Source organism: Mya arenaria, chromosome 2 (genome assembly GCF_026914265.1).
Source record: "Mya arenaria isolate MELC-2E11 chromosome 2, ASM2691426v1".
Classification (NCBI taxonomy): domain Eukaryota; kingdom Metazoa; phylum Mollusca; class Bivalvia; order Myida; family Myidae; genus Mya; species Mya arenaria.
Genome location: NC_069123.1, coordinates 67953270 through 67974517, shown reverse-complemented (window position 1 = coordinate 67974517; position 21248 = coordinate 67953270). Strand labels below are relative to the sequence as shown.

At 35.2% G+C, this 21248-nt stretch overlaps 1 protein-coding gene across 1 annotated transcript; it reads left to right on the top strand.

Annotated features, from left to right (window-relative positions):
- The first annotated feature begins 1906 nt into the window (after positions 1–1906).
- Positions 1907–20719, top strand: LOC128244729 (bone morphogenetic protein 3-like). Its single transcript, XM_052962783.1, has 3 exons — positions 1907–2642; positions 14821–15818; positions 19370–20719. The coding sequence occupies exons 1-3, from the start codon at positions 2360–2362 to the stop codon at positions 19559–19561; spliced, it is 1473 nt and encodes a 490-aa protein (XP_052818743.1). The 5' UTR covers positions 1907–2359; the 3' UTR covers positions 19562–20719.
- The last annotated feature ends 529 nt before the right edge of the window (positions 20720–21248 follow it).

Sequence of the window (21248 nt, the reverse complement as noted above, 5' to 3'; positions counted from 1 at the left end):
TTTCCCTGCTATAAAACAATGGTCATATGACTACAAATGAATAGTAGTTGTTCGCATTGCAGAACAGATATTCCGCAAATATTGTCATTAAACTCAACAAGCGTGAATATTAGAAACATGCAATAAAATCAAGCTCACTCCCGCACTTGACTGTCTTGTACGAGTCCTTAATTTCACAGACACCACGGACAGACAGGTTTATGTGGCCCTAGATATCTTAAAAAGTTCCACATCCAATAAGCAAGCCAATTCGTAAGACCTATAATGGATAATAAATCAACAAACCAATATCAAAATTATGTCCACACAGTAAACACTTCAAAATATATGGCCAAACAGGGTAACAGTGCCGCACAAGCCTTTACTTGTAGTGAGTAAACAGTTAATATTGTTCGATATAGGAACTCGTGAATATCCCTGCAGTCTTTTTTATCTGTAGCCCTTTAAGGGGCAAGTCCCAACCACTAGATTCATAACTCTAAACATGTTCTTCTCAGAAAAAAGCGCGCATACAAGCCCTCTCGACAATCCCGTGTCACATCTGCAATTACAATACAATTATGCATATTTCTATTGGGATGTATTCATATGTATATGTATATTGTAGCACACGGTATATAATAATTATATTAAGAAAATTAATCCAATTATCAAGTTCACAGCCTACAGTAAAGATGCCAATGCCGTCATGGGACTCTCGGAGCTATCTCGTTACACCTTGTTTTATTTCAACCAACTCAATTCCTCCAATTACAAGTGCCAATAAAATAAAGATAAGAACACCATGAAACCTTAGACTAGAGGAACATAAAACACCCATCTTGTAAATTGGAGACCTCCGATCGGTATTAACGTTTTCCATTTTCATCACACGCAGACTCAGAAAGAAGTATCAAAAATATACCTATAGACCTGAAGCCTTGGTGTTGAATCTCCAGGTCTGTGGGTGGCACCGGAGTGAGGAGGTTGTTGTTCTTGTGTTGAAACAACAGAGGCCAATGTTTAAGATCTGCAAGAACCACTGTAATCAGATTTAATCATGTGTGATTAAACAGAATGTCGAAACATCGCTTCTCCTGTGCTGAGTAGCATCTGTTTGTACAACAATTTCTTCGAGAATATTAGATATTAAATGAATTTAAGGGCATACATTAATAAATGCCGCGTGCACTTAAGATCAAAGTGTGGATTTAAGTGCACTTAGTGTTATTGCGGTCTGCAGACGATGGTCACAAAATCAGCACACCATGCTCAGCATATTTGTGGTCATCCTGGTCAGTAGAACTGCGACCTACCAGGCTTGAGGGCGCTAATTCTTCCGGACTGGAGTCATTAAACTCATTACATATGGATAAACAAACTAACTACTTAATCTGACCTGATAACGTATTACATTACCAAAGATGTCTGTTTTAGGTATGCATAATAAGTCGAAAGGTTTAATAACAGCACTGTTCATTGTGATAAAAAGCTACTTCCTGTGTTCGAAAACTAATTAATGTCAGGCCCGCGGTTAATTTTCAATAAGTACTAAATGCCCTCGGGGTATTGATTGGTCGGTACTGACCAATCGGATAATATCTAACAAAAGAAGGTGTGCGTGTAAAGAGTTTCAATGGCGCCAGTATTCATGTAACTTGGCTGCCATAATTGTCCATGGTAAGACATAAGCCTAATATCAGTAAAATAATCTAAAAAGTTATTGAGAATAAAAGATTATGGTGATTTTACACGATCTTGAAGTAGCACTGACAATGCTGCATTAAATATATGGTCACATAACTCGAAGTTACGGTCACAGTCTTTCAAGACGCAGATGTGTATAGTTGTATTATATTTTATTATTTTTTTTCAATTCGAATTTCATAGGAGCGTTTTTTAAAGATGATTCGGTGATTTAACTTCATTAAAGCAATTTACTACAAGGAGAAATACGTTTCGACATACAGGATTTCTGAATGAACGCTAGTAAATTCGATTGTCGTCATACAGATGTGGGTGGGGTTAGCGACGTATCAGCCAATAGGATATCGCTTGATAACAAGATTGGTTTATAGTGTACGCGGTTATCAAAGACCGTGATTTACCGTAAGTGGAAATAGTTTGAAACATATCAATATCTGAAAATATTATATTTTGCGTGACATTTCGGATTTGTATAACACAAATATCTTTGAGAATTGTACGGATTATACTTGTGTTTTACTTCTTATAAAGTGACTATACATACGTATTCTAAAATGTGAAATACTTGAGCAAAGAAATTGTGTATAATGTGACGCTGAAATTGAAAGTTGAAATTATATGAATGAGTGTAATTATTATAAGCAAATGTAAGGATTAGAAAACAGCGTGAATCATGAAGCATTGTTCAAGAACGTTATTGTGCACCTTCTGCACAATATGTGTGTTTTCCATCGTGAAGCCCGAAGTCAGTGATGTGATGGTTGACAATGACCGTATGCATTTAGCTGTGAGGTCTATGCTTGGATTTGCGGGAGAGCCGAGAGGACCAAGGCCAGCGCTTAGTGCGGACAATGCGCCAAAATACATGCTGGATTTATATAACATGATCTCCGAGGGTCGCATGTCCACAGAACAGTTACAAGGAAATACTGTCCGAAGCATCCAGTCTTCGATAGGTGAGGAAGAAAAATGATATCAAAATCATAACTGTCTTAAATTCAAAAACAATAACGGCTATAACTTCATCTGAACTATATAGAAACGTTCTATGCGGTATATAAATAAGCTTAAACTCTGATACATATATTCATACAAGAATGTTCATTAAAAGTAATTTGCTATAACTTTTACTGTTGTTTGATGAATTACTTATTTGACATGACAAGCAATATCTTTTGACAATTGATTACTGAGATAAAATATTTCTTGAGAGAGTGAACTAACAGCATTATGATACGTAAATGTGAAAGGGCAAATTTGATGGCAAGAGGATGAAACAGCATTCCATGTGCAACACTAGGTGATTTATAGCCGTTTCTAGGAAATGTTATTATTGAAGCAAACTAATATATTCAATTAAAACTTTAAGCATTAATAAAGTAGAACATTAAGGATCATTAAGAATCGACAGGGCATTAAAGTGAAACATTATACTCGCTGAATTAGAATATATTTACAGTTGTAAGACTATAACTTCTTTATTTTGATACACAAACATATAAAGCCACTGAATTAAGGGAGTATTCGCATTAATGTATAACACTTTATGTGATTGTATAATGAGTTATGAACATCATGGGCGTATGAAAAAGCTCTAAACCACCACAACAGTTTCCTTAATATTTTACATTTTTTCTTTGCACTTTCCGCTTTAAGATTGAAGTAAAATTGCCATTAACTGTCGCAAAACTACTAAACCGTTTCTTGATTTTTTACGTATTTGTCATAAACAGGTGTGAAAAAGAATGTGAATTAATATTAGTTTTATAGCAAGAAGAAAAGACAAAAGCATTATATACATTCAATCGAAGGGAAAATATTTCACATAATTGAACAGATGAAACGCTATATATGATTCAGAAATATAAGAAATGTTTTATTAAGATTTGATGAATACATTCTTGGTGGTGACCTCACTGATAATTTCCCAATTTTACTTTTTATTTTATACTTAAATATTTATGTGTTCCCCCCCCCCCCCCCCCCCCCCCCAATGAATGTTATTAGTTTGAGTCAGCGGAGGCATTACAGAGATGAAACATTAGGAATCGAGGGAAATAAAAGTGTCGGAATCTTGAAACTGTTTTCCATTCGGCTTTGGCATTTCTGTAATTTACTATGTAATGCCATGCCGGGTACATTTATGGCAATCAACGTAGAAGCGGGGGTCGTAAAATGGTGGCGCATCAATCACAAAGGGAAAGACTGGTCTTATGAGTGAAATTAAATGTGGCATGCTTATCAATAAAGTCTTATTGAGTTAAGCACCAAAAACTTATCAATATTGCCCCTTAAAACCTTTGACGCCAGTTCTACGCGAAACTCGTGTCTCGAGCAGAGTTGGTCTTGTTCTCTGATAATATTTACAGATATTCTGGTAATAGTTATTTTATAACAAGATAAAAGTTTAAGCATGATTTTTTCATACAAGATATGACTAGATAATAGATTTGGAAGCGCAGGAAAATAAAAAAAGATCACCTTTTGAAAAGTGTTTGGCGACCATAAAGTATACATGCCGGCAAAAGAAATGTAATTCATTCATAAATATTGTGTGTTGCGATTTCCGTTTTATATTTATTTGATAGCTCGAAACTAATTTAGCAAAGTAGTCATAAAACTTGTGCATTTTTATTTCCTATTTATGAAAATATTCGACATATCTAGCTCATAAATCAGGCGCCCTTCAGATAAAGCAAAGGGATTAGAAGTAATTCAGCTTTAACGAATACATCACGTGTTACCATTCGGGTGTAAAGACTATATACAATTTGACCAGGTTTGCTATGAAATGTCTTTTTAATTAAGTAGTCTAACCATGTTTATGAGAAAAACGAATATTCAGACAGATATTGGCATCTGAGTTTGTTTTTATCCAACCGGTTATTTGATATTATCATAATACAATTTTAGTTGATAGATGTTATGCTTTTAATACTTTTAAATGCTTTTAAAGTATCATTCAAAAAATGAAATAATATTAATTGAGAAATAATGATATGTTTTATGTGCAAAAATTCATTTCTGTCTTAGAATTTCAAGGTGATGCAATTATAATACTCTCAGTCCATCCAATTGAATATTCAATTAAGATACTCGTTTATTACAACAATAAAACGTTACAACTTCTACTTAACAATGTGCCATCAGGGGATTGTAGAAATGTCATATGGCGATATGCTAACATTGATTGCACGTCTAATAAAATTATCACATTTTAAGTAAGTTTATCGCTATTAAATTGTCTAGGTTACGAATATTATTAACATATTGTGATAAATTCCACAATCTAGTTGAAAGTAATTATTGAAGGTTTATTATGCGACCGTTAAGGTAGGTCACGCCCATACATATGTATTCACACTCTGTTCGTGGGAAAGGTTGATATGGAACACACGGAAATGATAAACGATAAAACACCATAATGTTACAGATTATTTCAGATGTAACAATAGCCAAACAAACAATACCCCAGTAGATTTTTTCTTGCAACGAATGCATGGTTGATATGGAAAGGCTATATCAAAAATAACATCCCCGTTTAGACTGACTGACGAAAGACACTTAATGGCTTCCATCACATTGTATATAGCCTTTAATGTTGAGGAGCATTATAAGCGAAGGAAGCTATTACAGGCTTGGGCTTTAATGATGGTGAGTAGATGGGAAAAAACTTGAAATGCATGATAGTTAAAAAGGACATTTTGCCACAAGAAACCGCTTAAATAATCAGTCTTTCCGAGTTGATAAAAACACTTGTGTCAAACAGTGCCTTTTATTGGTAACACAATATAATTCATTGAAAGAGCCAGCAAAATAGTTGGATATCGTGTTTCTAGCACACAGCTTTATTCATTATGCTGCTCTTAAACCACTTCAAGATCCGTGAACTTAGTTTTGTTTTCCCTCTCACAATCTCTGCCTATATCTTCCGGCGACGTTGGACCTTCTTAGTGATTTTTGTCCTTAGATTTGAGATATTGAAAAAGTGTCACCGGTCGCTTTTGTTGGTTTGGTGTTAAAGTGAAATGCAGTCTGATTGAAACGATAACGAAATCGATGATAATATTGTTAAAATCTCGAAATTCGACACTTAAAAGTGGTTTTCAATATTTCTTTTACAACGGGCAATTGCCCTGTGTTTCTTCAGATGTAGTCGATAGTCAACACTTAATTGTAACAGCAGTGTTGACAGGCAAAAACAAAGACTGTATGCTGCAAACATCCCTTCAAGCGATACTCTTATATTTATATCATCTATTGAAAACACGTTGCACCAGTTTCTTTTTTGGTAAGATGTAAGACAAGGTTTTTATGAAAGACAACCTAGATTTGCCACTCAATTTGGGTACAATCAAGAATCTGGTGTAATGGAAACCTAGATTTAACACAGTTCAAAAATCTGGATACCTGATGCAACAAATGGACGCAAGAAAATTCGTCAACCTTCGACTCCACCTTATTTGAAAAGCTAAACAGGAAACATCACAATACTACCATTAATTTCATAACGGTTCACTAGAAAGACCAAAATCGCATTATATATATTTTACTTATACAGCATACTTGCCAACGACAAGTATCAGCTTACACAGAGTAAATGAAATCAAAAAGAGCACGATTTATATAAATGATTTATTGCATGTTCCTGCCAGACTACCAGCATACTTATTTGTTCTATTTATTTCGTCATAGGACTTAGCTTTACGACTTACCTTTACTCAGATGTGATTAGGATGTGATTTAAGAGAGGAAAACAAGGCAAATATCCTTGAGAGGCGACATCATTTTAAAATAATTATGCAATTACTGTCATATCCATTATGTTCAGTTTTCACTGCACTCACACCTGGAGTGTAAAATCATTTGAATTTTATGAATACCGTATTTTCTTACGTTGAAGTTTTCACGAAAGAGCAGTTAACAAAATTGATGTTTAAAGCCTTTTCTTGGAAAGCACTAACAGACTGATGGCAAACTAATACCATACAATTATGTTGGGAATAAAATATGTTGGAAGTAAAAAGATATGATAATGTGAATATATTGATATGACGTATATACGCCACTTTGATGAACAGATATACACAACTTACACAACTCAAAATATGGGAACACTGTCTGATTGTTTGTCCCGAACAGTTAGAATAATTACCAAGAAATGTTGATAACAGTATTGAATGGGCCAATAACAGTTTCATGCTCGAGTCTTTTACACAGTTTATCCCGCGTATATAGGAATATAGGATGAAGATGTCAGACCATTTTAATTAATAACACAAAATAAAGCTAAAATAAAAAAAAGACTCTACTCAAACAAAAAGTCATAAGACACATTGTCAATTAGGTGAGATTGAGATGAGAGAGATTATGCCGATTATCATTCAAGCAACCAGAACTCATTGCAACATCACGTAAACCTAAAAATGTTAATGATAATGGAGCACAAAAATAATTGGAAGAATAGTGTTTTTCGAATGAGCGATTTTAAACTGATACCTCACACCTGTTAAAGTAACTTAGATGTTTCTCAAAATTAAATATCAAGAAATCAGCGTGGTTCATAACTTCTGTCATTTCGTATTTAAACTATTTCATCTCAGTCTGTACATTTGGCTGTTTTGTCAAGCTTTATAGCTGCGGGCCCCATTTTCTCGAAATATCTTAACAGACTTAAGTAGCTTAATTCAGTTAGTCAAAATACATATTTAAAATTGATTTTGATAAATGAAAAATGTTTTATTCTGATTATCATACAGATAATTTTTATCTAACGTCTAAAAAATCTGAAAGCAATAAACAATACGCAATTATAGTGAAACAATAAAAGTGAGATAAGCTTAATCCTGTTATAAGGAACTTCAGAAGTTTCGAGAAATTGGGGCCCATTGCATGAAGTGCTTAATCAACAACGCGAGCATTCAACTGTTACCTTGTGTGGTACGTTCATATACTTTAACGTGGTGTTCCACGATCATGTTCTCGACTTATAGTCAAAACACCATCATTTAACACATAGTTCACACTGCTACAAGAAAAGGGATAAACAAAATTATTGAGTAAACCTTTGACAATTTAGCTGATAATGTCACGCGACAGATAACGACACACTTTTAGTACTACTGTTTCCGACTGCCAACTTCTATTGCTGTTACTAATGAATTTGCTTGAACATTGACAAAGAACATTTAACCTTTAAGCTTCACAGGTCTGTCTGTATGAAAGATGATTTCTTTACTGACACTTGTATCTATATGTTATCGTCCACTTCCACTCATTGGTATCCCTGCAAGTTATCATTTATGAACCACTTCCATAACAACACATTTTGTAGATGACCTAAGCGTTTCTGTTATTAAATAACAGTAAAAAGTCGATACACATACACCTGTATCGGTGCACATATACATGTATCGGTGCACATATATCTGTATCGGTACACATACACCTGTATCGGTACACATACACCTGTATCGGTGCACATACACCTGTATCGGTGCACATATACCTGTATCGGTACACATACACCTGTATAGGTACACATACACCTGTATCGGTGCACATATACCTGTATCGGTACACACACACCTGTATCGGTGCACATACACCTGTATCGGTGCACATACACCTGTATCGGTACACATACACCTGTATCGGTACACATACACCTGTATCGGTGCACATACACCTGTATCGGTGCACATATAACTCAAACTGTTGTTATATCATTTGTGACAAAAGGACGCATGCAATGTAAAGGCCAAGCCATATGCACCCTTTATTATGACTATTTGTTTATCAGACATAAAGCTTCATATCCGTATAAGTTGACAAGAAAACGTTCAGCCATATAACAGCTTCAACATGAAGCAAACTTGACCGTATGTTCACTTTAGAAATATGCAATCAAATCGTGATATTCTGCCTCCTTATCTTATGTATCAGCCAATTTGTTTATAAACAATGTCGACAGTGCGCTCGAACATGTAGTTCCGCTAGCTTTCAAACTATGAAATCATTGTTGGAAATCGTGGATGATATATTATCTCTCTGCTTGGAATCAAACGTAAGAACATTCCTCGTGGGGGACAATTAATCTTATATGACAAGGTTTTTCGAAATTAATATATGTACAAAGAATTGATCATAATCTTAAAGTAGCTCTCAGCTTTTAGTCACCCCGGCGCCTTGATGGGTTGAGCTCGGGGTTAGAACCATTCAGTACAAAGCCAGCCGTTCCCTGACTATCTTTACGACATTCCTTATCTTGTAAATGAAAAACTAGGCATATCGCACATTAAATTCCTCACTTTCATAATGTACTCTTCAACATTCCAGCCAACACCCTGTCCAAGTTTCTTGTCGACTTGCTTAGCATAACTAACGCTATATTGAAGTCCTTGGTATGATTACAATGCTAGCAAATTGAGTTATTTTACAAATGAATACAACATGTCATCGTAGTTTTAGACAAGAAAATACATTTGCATATATATTTGCATCTCAAATACCTTTACTATTGAATGTAGGTATGCCCCGTGCTGTAGGTACAGAGGCTGTGTTATCATGAGGACTCCACCGTTATCAAATTCGTGCTTATTGCTTCCTGTTTGTAGTTCTCCAGCGACCATACGAAGACTAATTTGAGGTCAGAGCATTTTGAAATGAAAAACAAAAGACGAAAGCATGTTTCTTATAATATACAGAACTCACAACAAATGCTCTGAATCTAAAGCAATTTCAAGCTATTTCAAATAAAAATGAGCTGAAAATATGAGTGTTGCTAGTTTATTCCAACATTGCCATTAGGACGCCCTGATCAGGTCTTTATTTTTTGTTCGTTAACAAAATCTTTCAAATTAGATAAACTGAATTGGGTCACCTCACTCCATAAAAGTGGAAATCTACATACTCTTACGTTGGATTTGCGTCTACAACCTCACAAAAATGTCAAACAAATGTTCTCGTGAAACTGAAGAAAGTTTACATTATTTGCGAACACCTGTGCAATGTTTTGGCTTGTTGCACTCCTGATTACAACCTGTTTGATTGTTTGGTTGCAGGTAAATTAACATTGCTTTGGTCGCCAGTATATTAAGTGTAAACTGCGCTATAAAATAGTGTTACTTTACAAATATGAAACTTCATATTTGAAATGCATCTTATGTTTGTCGAATCAATCATCCCATTTTTTCCGGGCTTTCAAAATCCATTATAAAATTGTTCTGAACTATGTGATAAATTAGCCCCATGATAAATGTCATCAGATAAGCTGAAATCAAAATATACCATTATTTGGTAGCAAAACAACAACCTATTAAGTGGTTATCAGATGTATTCATGACACACTACCACTTTTCAAAGATGTCACTACGTATTGGACCAGTCTGAATGTACACAAGTGGACACTGACACTATAAAAACATATACGATATCATCGCTGACAGAAAACATATGATAAAACATATAACGACCGTATACACCTGTGTGTTTTGTCTTACAATTTCGATAGCAATCGATCATTTTTGTATACATATACTTAACTTCTTTTCAACGAATCCAATTACGCCGCATCTGATATTATAATGATACCGATGCAGAAACCAATTCTGAAGTCCAGTTTCGCGTTTCTAAAATATGAACTTGCAGATGAGAGATGTGTTTGTTTAAAGCACGCCTAAAGATACAGAGTCCTTATTCGGTTTGGAAACAGATACTTTTCGAAAACACGAAATGAATGCTAAGTATGAAGTTAGCTCTCTGATTCATTGAGATTGTTCATTGGAAGCAATTGAAGGCACAAACATCTACTCCTCTAAGCACTGGCCAGGGCAAGTTGAAGTGAAACATAATGTTTGTTTTTGGTTTCCTGACCTACCCTATTGTTCCCGCCCGATATTGCCACGTGCCTTTAAAGTGTGTTTTACCACATGACATCATTTAACTGTATTACCATCTGCCATTGTATTCTGTTTTGCCACCTCACGTTCTGTCCTGTAAGACACCTGACATTATACCAAAGAACAAGACTATAAATATGACATTGAAATATGAAGGCGTCGTAGGTGAGACCGCTATTGCTCTGTATTTCTAAACATTCAGATTGATAGCCAGTGACCTTTCTCATGATATATACATTATACATTTAATATATAATTGTATACAGTGAAACAGTATAAACGACCAGATGGCAGTTTTGTATATTAAGCAATTTCGTTATGGATGAAGACAAGGGAGGCCATTAAACCAATGATGTCATGTGTATTTATTAAAATGTTATCAGTTATTTCGCTGACAGTAATAATGTCAATTGTACATCTGATTAATTCAATGATAAATTTTCCCAATGTCATCAACATAGTGATACGAGAGAGTATATATTTAAACTAATGAGAGAAAGTGTGACAGGCCTGAAGTTTTTACCATAAAACTATGACTTAAGAGGCCATCCCGACAGTAAATCAGCTGCTTAGACGTCTCTTATACCGATCAGTTTTCTGTTCTTCATCTTTGAGCCTTTAAACTCTAGAAGCGTGTTCATTGATTTCGTTTTTGTTATAAAGGTTGTTTTTTTATCAAATTTGATCTTGATTTAAAATTCCATTCTTTTTTTGTACGGTTAACGTCATTAAGCATGAGAGAAATTCAAATTATTATTCTTATACGGTGTTAAATATCTATATGAAAAACACTAGATTTAATATTATGTAACCTTCTACTACTAAGTTTTGTATATATCTAGACATCGTAATTTAAATTTTGTTTTTCCCATTTAACTAGGAAAGTGGATTCATTGATGTTCGACCTACATTAATATTTGAATAAAGATGTTAATACTTTTAAGCCCCCGACGCAGGAATTATAACAATTCTGAAAAGACTAGAATGGAAATCGGTGTTTCCTGGCGTCTTAAATTCTCGCATCGAACAGTTAATTTTCCCTTACTTTCAGGCTTTAATTCGGATATGTAAAGTCGGATTAAAGGTATCATATCTGAGATTTATCTACAAATCTGTTTACTAAACAAACAAGCATGGGCGATAAATAGAAGTTTAATAATAAAGATTTGCAAGATATCGTAAGAGGGTCAGGGAAAAGCAAACTAATTATTCCCTCACAGACAGCTTGACGAACCGCCGAGAAAAAAGTGATTAACGAACACAGCCAGGCTTATGTGCAACTTAAAACAGACATACTAGGCATTGCCGTTATTACTACGCGTGTGCATGTAGTATCATGACGACAACACCGTCAATTCGAACATTGTCTTTCATTACCAAAACTTGTGATTAAAGCTGCACTCTCACAGATTGAACGTTTTGACAACTTTTTTATTTGTTGTCTCGGAACGAGCCAATTTATGCGAAAATGCATGGGAACCAGTGATGTAAGACTGCTGACAAAAAAATCAGATCCCTGATTTTCATATATAAGTTAAAAAATTGATGTTTTATGCATTTGTCTTAAACCGTTAGTAACGCGTTTAGCCATAAAACATTAATTTTCGAACGGAAATATTAAAATCTGCGATCTGATATTTTGTCATCAGTCCTATATCACTTGTTTGCTGATATTTACGCAAAAATTGATTCACTTTAATACAAAAAATAAAAAAAAAGTTGTCAAAACGGTCAATCTGTGAGAGTGCCTTTTTAAAATATTATTCTGTATTTTTCTTCAATGCAAACTTGCGAAACATTCCATATTCATTATAATATTATGAGGAACTCGATCTGGCGTGACTCGGTTGAAGAAAATGTAGCAGAAATTTCCATGACACTAATTTACAGCACGTTTACGTGCTAATCTTTTACTGCCTTTTTGCTTTTAATTGACAGTAAATTAAAAATGATGCGTATCTATTTGTTATCATTTCATTGTATTATCGACAACCAATGTCAACCTGAGAATGGTATACTGGTATTGGTGTCTGTCCCTCACCTTAGTGATCGGGGATTCAAGCCCCACAATCGGGTCATTCACGTGACATCTCATAATGAACACATGTTCTGGTTTCTACCAATGTAACGGACTCGACAGCGATTCTAAAATAAATAAGCATAAACCAAAATATACCCCCTTTTTAGAGATATTCATAATACGTTAAATTATGTCCGTGTTAATAACAACAGAACAAAAATGTATTTACAGAGTTGAAAATCTAGACCCTGCGTACCAGTAACAATAAATAACACATATATTGAATACAAAATGTAACACTTCCCGGAATGGTACGGACACATGTATACGGTTTGGGTGAGGAGGGAAATCAAGAAAAGTGATTTTAGCTTACTGATGTTAAGTTAATGTGATTCACCAATTAAGATCCATTAAACATGCCTTGATATCATCTTCATTTGCTTAAAAATACAAATCATTGTTTCTTTTTATGTTACTTTTAACCGCTGTCAAAACATGACCGATAATGCTAAGATTGAACCGATAATAATAATAAACATCTGTCCTGTGCATGCTCATTTGTTCATATATGTTTTTGAAGGATGAGCAAGCTATTTCATTTCGTGAACTTAGTACTAACCAAACATACGCTTGCACGATTAAATAACCAATCAATTCTGACGACGTTAACTCCGGTGCCTCTGCTCCGGACAGTTTCCTTTCTATTTCTTCTTTGGGATCAATAAGCATGCCAGGTACAGACTAAAGATTCCTAAACATAGCTTGGATTTTCCCATTAACGTATACCGTACACTAATCCAGAGGTTAAATAAACGCAATTTTGTTTTCTTAGCTCTTGACCTATCTTCATGTGGTCAAATATTAAAATATTGATCAAACACTTGAAAGATGCGCCGCAAAATTAGCATAACCTTACACAGCAAAATTGCATTCTTCTGTCAGCGCCATTCTTGTCAACATTCATTGAGAGGGTTAATATAAAACCTTCAGTATACATAGTACGACCATTATATGGACAATCCCTTAAGTTAATTAAGATGCTTTGAAATACAATAATAAAATATAAAAAGCCAGTTTAATAAAACACTGAACTGTAGCGAAGTTATTTTATGACGGTAAATATATTTCATTGATGTATGGGTAATTGCAGGGAACGCTCAAATTATTCGGTGCAAACTCCCGTAAGTCTTTTTACTAGCCTCCTTTGATGAATCAACAGTTGCCATTTTGTTATGTTCAATAAATTGACGTTTCTATTTGTGCCGACATGTGCCACTTTGGCGACCAGCTTAACTTAAATTAGCCTTTTTTAATCAAACCCGGTCATTTGGATTGATTTCTTTGTTATGCCTTTTCCGTGGTTTCAAAGTATTTTGTATTATTAAGTAGCAACTGAGGGTCCTGAAAAGAAGCCCATCACAAAAGGATATGTTTTTGCTGTCGAAGCTGAATGCTTCCATTGAGTCCCCTCAATGAGCGAGTATTTGTGTTACAGGGCATTTTTAAAGGAAACATTCAATTTTGTCACAGCGCGAGTTGAATAAGCCGAGTATGTTATTAAAATATCCTAGCTGGAGACTCAGCTCCATTAGAAATCAATTTTCGAATTATAGTGTGTTCTTTTATATGTTCCCTAACCGCAAATAAGCTACAAACTCGAATCTAAATATCTATAATGCGTAACAAATTGTCATTAAAATCGTATAAGAGAAAACGCTTGCTAGAATGCAGGGGGAAGATTATTATTCGTGTCGTCTTAATGCCAAAACTTAAGAATCATTTACTTTGCTCTACGCTTGTCAGCAGTCTGAATTTGAAACCTATTAACGATTTTGATGTTTAGCAGTTTTACGTGCAAATATTCAGTGGATATTAATGCGCAAACAAACATGCCTTAAGTTGGTGACATTTTGCCCTATGACCCTGTACAGCTCTTTAATACTCCATCATTAAAACGATGTTAAACACACAAAAACCCTCTGTTGACAATGCTGTTAACGTTGCTATGTTGATAACTAACTTTGACGATTAAAGGGATTATCCAAACAAACATTAGGGAGTCGACCTTGCGTCCGTCAAGGAATGTATACAAATATCTTTACGAATGAATGGCATCGAAAACATCCTGTAATGAGATACAGAAGTACACGTTCCTTGATCTTACAAGGCATTGTATTTCAACCATTCTTATGTTCTATTCTTTTATCTTTCCAGAGACGGTCAACGGTCAGCCCATGTTCGTTTTTAACTTGACGTCGCTTTCGTCGGCGGAAAAGCAAAACGTCAGTGCAGAAATCCATTTTTACAAACGCAGAAAATCACGCTACAATAAAAAGGCACATTTGACAATGTCGTTGCATGAGATAGCAACTGGACACACTAAAGATAGTGGTGCAATGTCAGTGTCCCTAGAAAGTTACGGCTGGCAGCGTGTCGATGTTAGTGACATTGTACAAAGCTGTGTAAGTGAAAATACTTTACACCCTCAATCATTGGGGTTGAACTTCAAAATGTCAAAGCCTCATCATAATTCCAATTTGTTGCAATTAAAACGTTTCATGCATAAACATTCAGTGCCATATTTAGTTGTTTACTCAAATGACTCTAAGACTATCGATGAGGATGAGTTAGAGGATTTATCTGAGAAGCAAAAAGGTATCGATCACTTGCACGAGGCATATTTGAAAACAGAATCCCTTTTGCCTCCAAGAACTAGAAGATCAAAACGTAGTCTTTTAGACAACAACGCTGACTACCCCATTTATCAGTCACGTGCTCGTTCACTTTCAATATTGACCAACGAAATTCCAGAAGACCCTGAAGATTATAACAAACCGTATCCAATCCATGCAAAGACTCTGCAGACGCATCCGGGAATGTTACAGACGAGGAAAGAATCACGACATAAAATATCTGATCCTAGATTAATTCCCTTGCCCGGGGAGTATGCCAGCAAAAAGAAACGAAGGCGTGACAGGAAGAGGAACAAACGAAAGAAAGGCCAAAAGGATCGGATGAGCAACCGTTTGGAACTGCCAAAGGAGTGGGACGATTTACGGGAACTGGCTGAGGACGAGAAAAAGGACGGATCGTGTGGAAGGAAAAAGTTGGTCGTAGACTTCAGCGATATTGGCTGGGGAGAGTGGATTATCTCCCCGAAGTCATTCAAGGCTCATTACTGCGCTGGATCATGCACCTTTCCATTGACAAAGGTAGGAAAACAGTTGATCTCCACTTAAAATAATTACGTAAATCTAAAATAAACTTTATGGTTCTAATAAAGAACAAAAAATATTAAGATTTTAATCTAGTGTTTACCCTTATAAATGGTAAAGGTAGTTTTAACTTCTGCATTTCCTGATTGGGCATGTAATTACATCAAAGCCTTTCGAGCCTTGTTCGTGTTGATTCAGGCAGTTCGCAAGTATGTTAAATCTCAATTGTCAGGTACCATTTAAAATAAATCAGATTCCGAAACCATCAGACAAATTGCAAGAATCGTTCACGGGGTTGGCGGAGAACTATAGGTGTCGTATGGTCGAGCCAGCGGTTCAATGACTCTCTTTGTGCCACGGCTTGTATCTGATCCTCGCTCGAGCATTATCTTTGACACTACCAATTATTTTTCTTGTCCACTGAGCAGCTAGTCACTTTCCTCTGTCAAATCGGTTCGCCCTCTAATCATTGGTTATTGCGGTCTTTTCGTTGAAGTCAGCGGGTATGAAATTCTCTTTTTTCGACCAAATCTCGATCGTTTATCCCGTTCCTGTCACCTAATATTCGTGTTTAGAATTCTACAATACGTTCATTGTTGTTGATTTCCTCACGTAGCGTGTGTCTATTATTGTTTAACTCGTCTTCGTTTCATCGGTGAATTCGTTTGTTCTTTTATTGCCTACAGCACTCTGTAATTAAGAGTAAAATACATGTATTGGGATTTTAAGCGATACAGAGCCATGGAATGATATGTAATTATTTATTGCTGGTAAAGTGAACAAACATATCATTATCTAGACAACAGTAACATAAGTAATATTGATAACCTTATACTCTTGCCTACAGAAGTCTGAAGTAATTAAATTACTTAAAACAAACGAACGTGAACTTTTCTATGCCCTCGTACCGAGACACCTGCTAGACAGGCGGCTATTGGGTTTCATCTTGGACGCTCCTGGAAGCATTTTAGACTCCCAGACGGTGATCAGTTGGCAAAAAATCTATCATATCTGTTTTCAATTTTCTTCTATCTTGCAGATATGATTTATGGACGTGTTAAGTGTCGTACAATGTCATACATTGAAGTCATTAATTACGAGTGATTAAACAAAACTACGCGTTGAGCAAACCATAATAGTAAAAGTAAGACTTCAGTAGATCATTTGTTTTTTCAAAGTAAATTCAAAATTATACATGGTGATTAAGAAATGTTAATGGTCATTTGACTCGTATGTACAATGCAAGTTAGTAATAGTTTTGTACCTCATGCCGACAATAACAATAAGGAACGTAAATGAAGCGAGTATATCCAATGGCGCCTAGCAAACAAACTTGCGTTATAGTATGATGATTAAATGAGAACGTTATGACGTTTGCAGTATTCTAAAGTTGGCCAACGTGGACTTTTTGACGCCGTGTGTTGCTGTCTATAATCATAAGTTACACTACAAGTTCTTCGTCGAAAACCTACTAATAGTGACAGTGCAGACACGGAGGTGCTAGGCTGATGATTTTCTGATTTGTGATCCCGAGAAATTTATTATTTATGGTTTATGACCTATCTTTGTCTTACAACCATCCATGATAATAATTTGTAGCAATGACGCCTTCGTAGAGGGTCGATAGTTTTTGTATCTATAAGTAGACAGTAACATTTTCATAGTTTGATGTTTACTTTAACAAGAAGTTTGAATGTTGCCATGTAAGAAATGTCGAATACGTGACAACAACAATTTGCTTGTGCAAATGGCACAGCACTTAACAAAGCGATAAAACATTGGATTTAAGGTCACGCGTGTGGTAAATTATGTACAAATATCACCACACTAAATCAGTCTTTATTTTCGAGCTGGCGTCCAAATTATCTTTGATATGATAGTTATGTCCTGGGCTCATATATTTTATAATCCTTTAATTCAAAACCTATAGCTTTCTTCGGGTAATGAGTCTGTTTCGTATTGATACATAAAGCAATGCGCATGAATGCTCAGGTACATTAAACAACATTTTAAATATTTCAAATCAGATAAAAATGAAAAATAGAAAAGAGACAAGAAAGGGCGATGTAAAAGCCAAACTGTTCAACTCAATGGGGGAAGTAGGACTTGATCTAAAAAGGTACACCACTTACGATATGACAAACAGGATTTCATATTTTAAACGCATTACCCATCCATAAGCACATCATCTCACACGGAGAGTATGTCCTGTTCGAATATATAATTTTATAAACAATTATATAAGCGAAAGAACATCAACGATCTTTAAACAGCGGATACCTACTGGTATTTCAAACTAAAATGTACATGAACACATATTTTAAAAAATGCAAACAGAAAAACTACATGTAGACTGTTTTTCGAAGGTATTGTGTGCCTAGGTGTTGTCATCGGTAGCGTGCAAAAAAACTAAAAGCTTTCGATATTTTAAATCCAATTCAAACTAAGTGCATATTTTCCCAGTGAAAATTCGCACATGTAAAGCAAGACAGCCAGCTTTCACTTCAACAGATGCTGAATTAATATGCCCATTTTCGACCAGAAATTATTAAAAACATTAACTGTGACCAAACACCAGAAATATTCAACATAATTAAATGAAACTTGGTACACTTGTTGTCAAAGGAAATGATCTACTATAAAGCAAAGTCCATCGATTTCTGACTTATGTCCAGTCATGCCCCCTGTTCAAAAAAGAAGCACACAAACAAGAGGAAGAACATTCGACATTCGCTCCGCGGCATTCATTTTGTATTATACGTGACAGAAGTTGTTTTTCTATGCTTCAATGTATAGTAAACAGTAAAATAAGATACCCGTTAAATGCTTCCAGCAATAGCATTTAAACTCTGCTATCGAGATATGATAATGCTTCTCATGAAAAAATAGACGTGTTCATATATTTCAAATGTACATTATCTTTATTTAGTTTATTGTGAGCTACAAATTTGACATGTTAAATACCATTCATTCAAAATGCATCGTCATCAGAAGGCGACAGTAGACGCAAGATTATCGCGTAACCCGGCTCACTTTGTTAGGTGTGAGTGTTTGTTTTACAGGCGTCAGGCTGCTTTCATCTTTGTAGTTCTCTCTCTTTAGCCATTCTGACCTTATTTTCGCCAGGCTTCTAAGTCGTGTCCTATTGTAGTACACATGTTTAAATCATATTACAAAGCTATGCTGTATGATGTATCGCAATGTTTTCAATTTCATTACAAAGCTATGCTCTATGATGTAACATAATGTTATCCATCTCAAGATGAATATTTGACATGGTTTTTGGCGGACTCGCCTTTGAACTTGTACGGAAAACATATTCAGCAAAATCTTCAGCGACTCTACCTCACACTGCATGGGGCTTACAAAAAATGAGTACATTCAAATAAATCAATGTTCGAAGATACAAAGAGAACAACAAAAGCAACAACAACAACAAAAACGTTCGAGGCCTCATAAAATAATGATTATAGTCAAATTTCCCAAATGCTTTTTACAATTTGAAAATAAACATATGTTCTAACTGACCTTCTTTTTTGTATTTTCAGAAAATGAGACCCTCGAATCATGCAACCATCCAGAGTCTTGTGAATGCTGTTGGGATTGATCCTGATGTCCCCGCACCCTGTTGTGTGCCTGACAAACTATCGTCCATCACGCTGCTCTATTTCGATGAAAATGGAAACGTGGTCTTAAAGAACTACCCGAACATGACCGTTCAAAAATGCGCATGTCGGTAAACATATTTATAAAAAAAGTAGTTCTACAAAGCAAATATATCACCTCACCACCTGGAACCTGTGTCTACCACTGCGCACATTTGATGCAATCTTCGAGTAAAATTCCAGTCATCAGTAACTAAATCAACTTTAGTTAGTAGTGGACACCAAAACAGACTGCATCTGGACAAAATACAACAGACACACACACACACTTATGGCAGCAAATACGTTTTAGACAAATCGGCCAATGACAGAACGGCCCCAGGAGACTAAAACTCAGGGACATTCTAAATGACAGTGGACTTTGTTCCCACTTTATGGTGGGGGTTGTGTCTCATAGGGTTTGGCTGTATATATCTTGTATACTGCTCCCATAGGTGGGATTGAGCCGCTAATTTGTGCGGTGTACCATGTCTCACCATATTTATGAACAATAGCAAACCATGCAAAATATGTATGATAACGTTTGCATTTTGCCTTCACATGACTAGTAATGAAAGACTTATTGACGAAGCAATAGCTGAAAGAAAGAGTAGGGAAGTTTATGATCTTTGTTATACATAAATTATCATTATAAGTTTTCTTCTGAATCGTATCTTTGTGATATATGTTGTATACTTGTTGTGAAATGTGTTGCATATTTAGTACGCATTTCAAGATGATTCACTTTGTCAAAATATGTGTAAGAATGTGATGGTAGGGGCAGAATGAGTAAAATAGCACAGCGGTGATAGAAGGTATCAATTTTGTATCAGGCATGCAGCTATGTAATGTGAAGAAAATGGATGATTTTCCTATGATTAATTAACAATAACTACCTCATTAGTATAACGCGAACATTTGAATGTACATATATATCTTCTACAACAGTGTGACTCAGCAGTTTTTCAAGTACTCCAAAATGACCTCTTCGATGTTTTCTTACTTGAAAATAATTTAAAAAAGTAATAAGTGGATGTATTGTAATCAAACACATTGATCGTCAAATGAAATATAAAGACGATTTTTAGATTTTCATGAGCTCCGATTTCTATAAGTAGTTATTATATTTTTCTTTTTTAAAATATGCCAGTGATTTTCTGTGTCGTTATATGGAATATACCTTCTATGAAATTACATATTTTGTGATTAAGTATTTGTAATTTTATGTTATTAATAAAACATGTCTATACTTGAGATTATAAATGTTGTTTTTCTATTTTCCAAAGTGTATTGCACTCTCTGCACATATGTCTCATGTGATACTAGGCAGGCCTTTTTCTGTCCATCTTACTGGTCAGAATATCTGACCCATGTTTTGACCCATTTCCAATTCCAAATATGTTTATCCCAATTTCAAGAAAAAAATCCAAAACGAGATGAAATTGCTTTCCCGAAAGACCTGCATGGCTTCTCGACTGACACCGAGCCCGTTAATGCAGGAGCAATTATAAATGCATTCATCAGCACTTTTGGTTGACATTCATGGTTAAATATACTAATTTCACTGAGAATTGTTTCCTAAAATAATAATTTTGTTGATGATTTTTATTCCCAATTTCATGATTAAAAAAAATCCCAATTTTTGCTGGTACTTTATCCCAAAATTGACAAAAAAGGCCTGCAATGTTTAAAACAATAATATAAGTACCAAGAATATCATCTAACTCCAATATGAACAAAGTATTTTAATATAATGAATGGGCGGGCATAGAATATGTATACA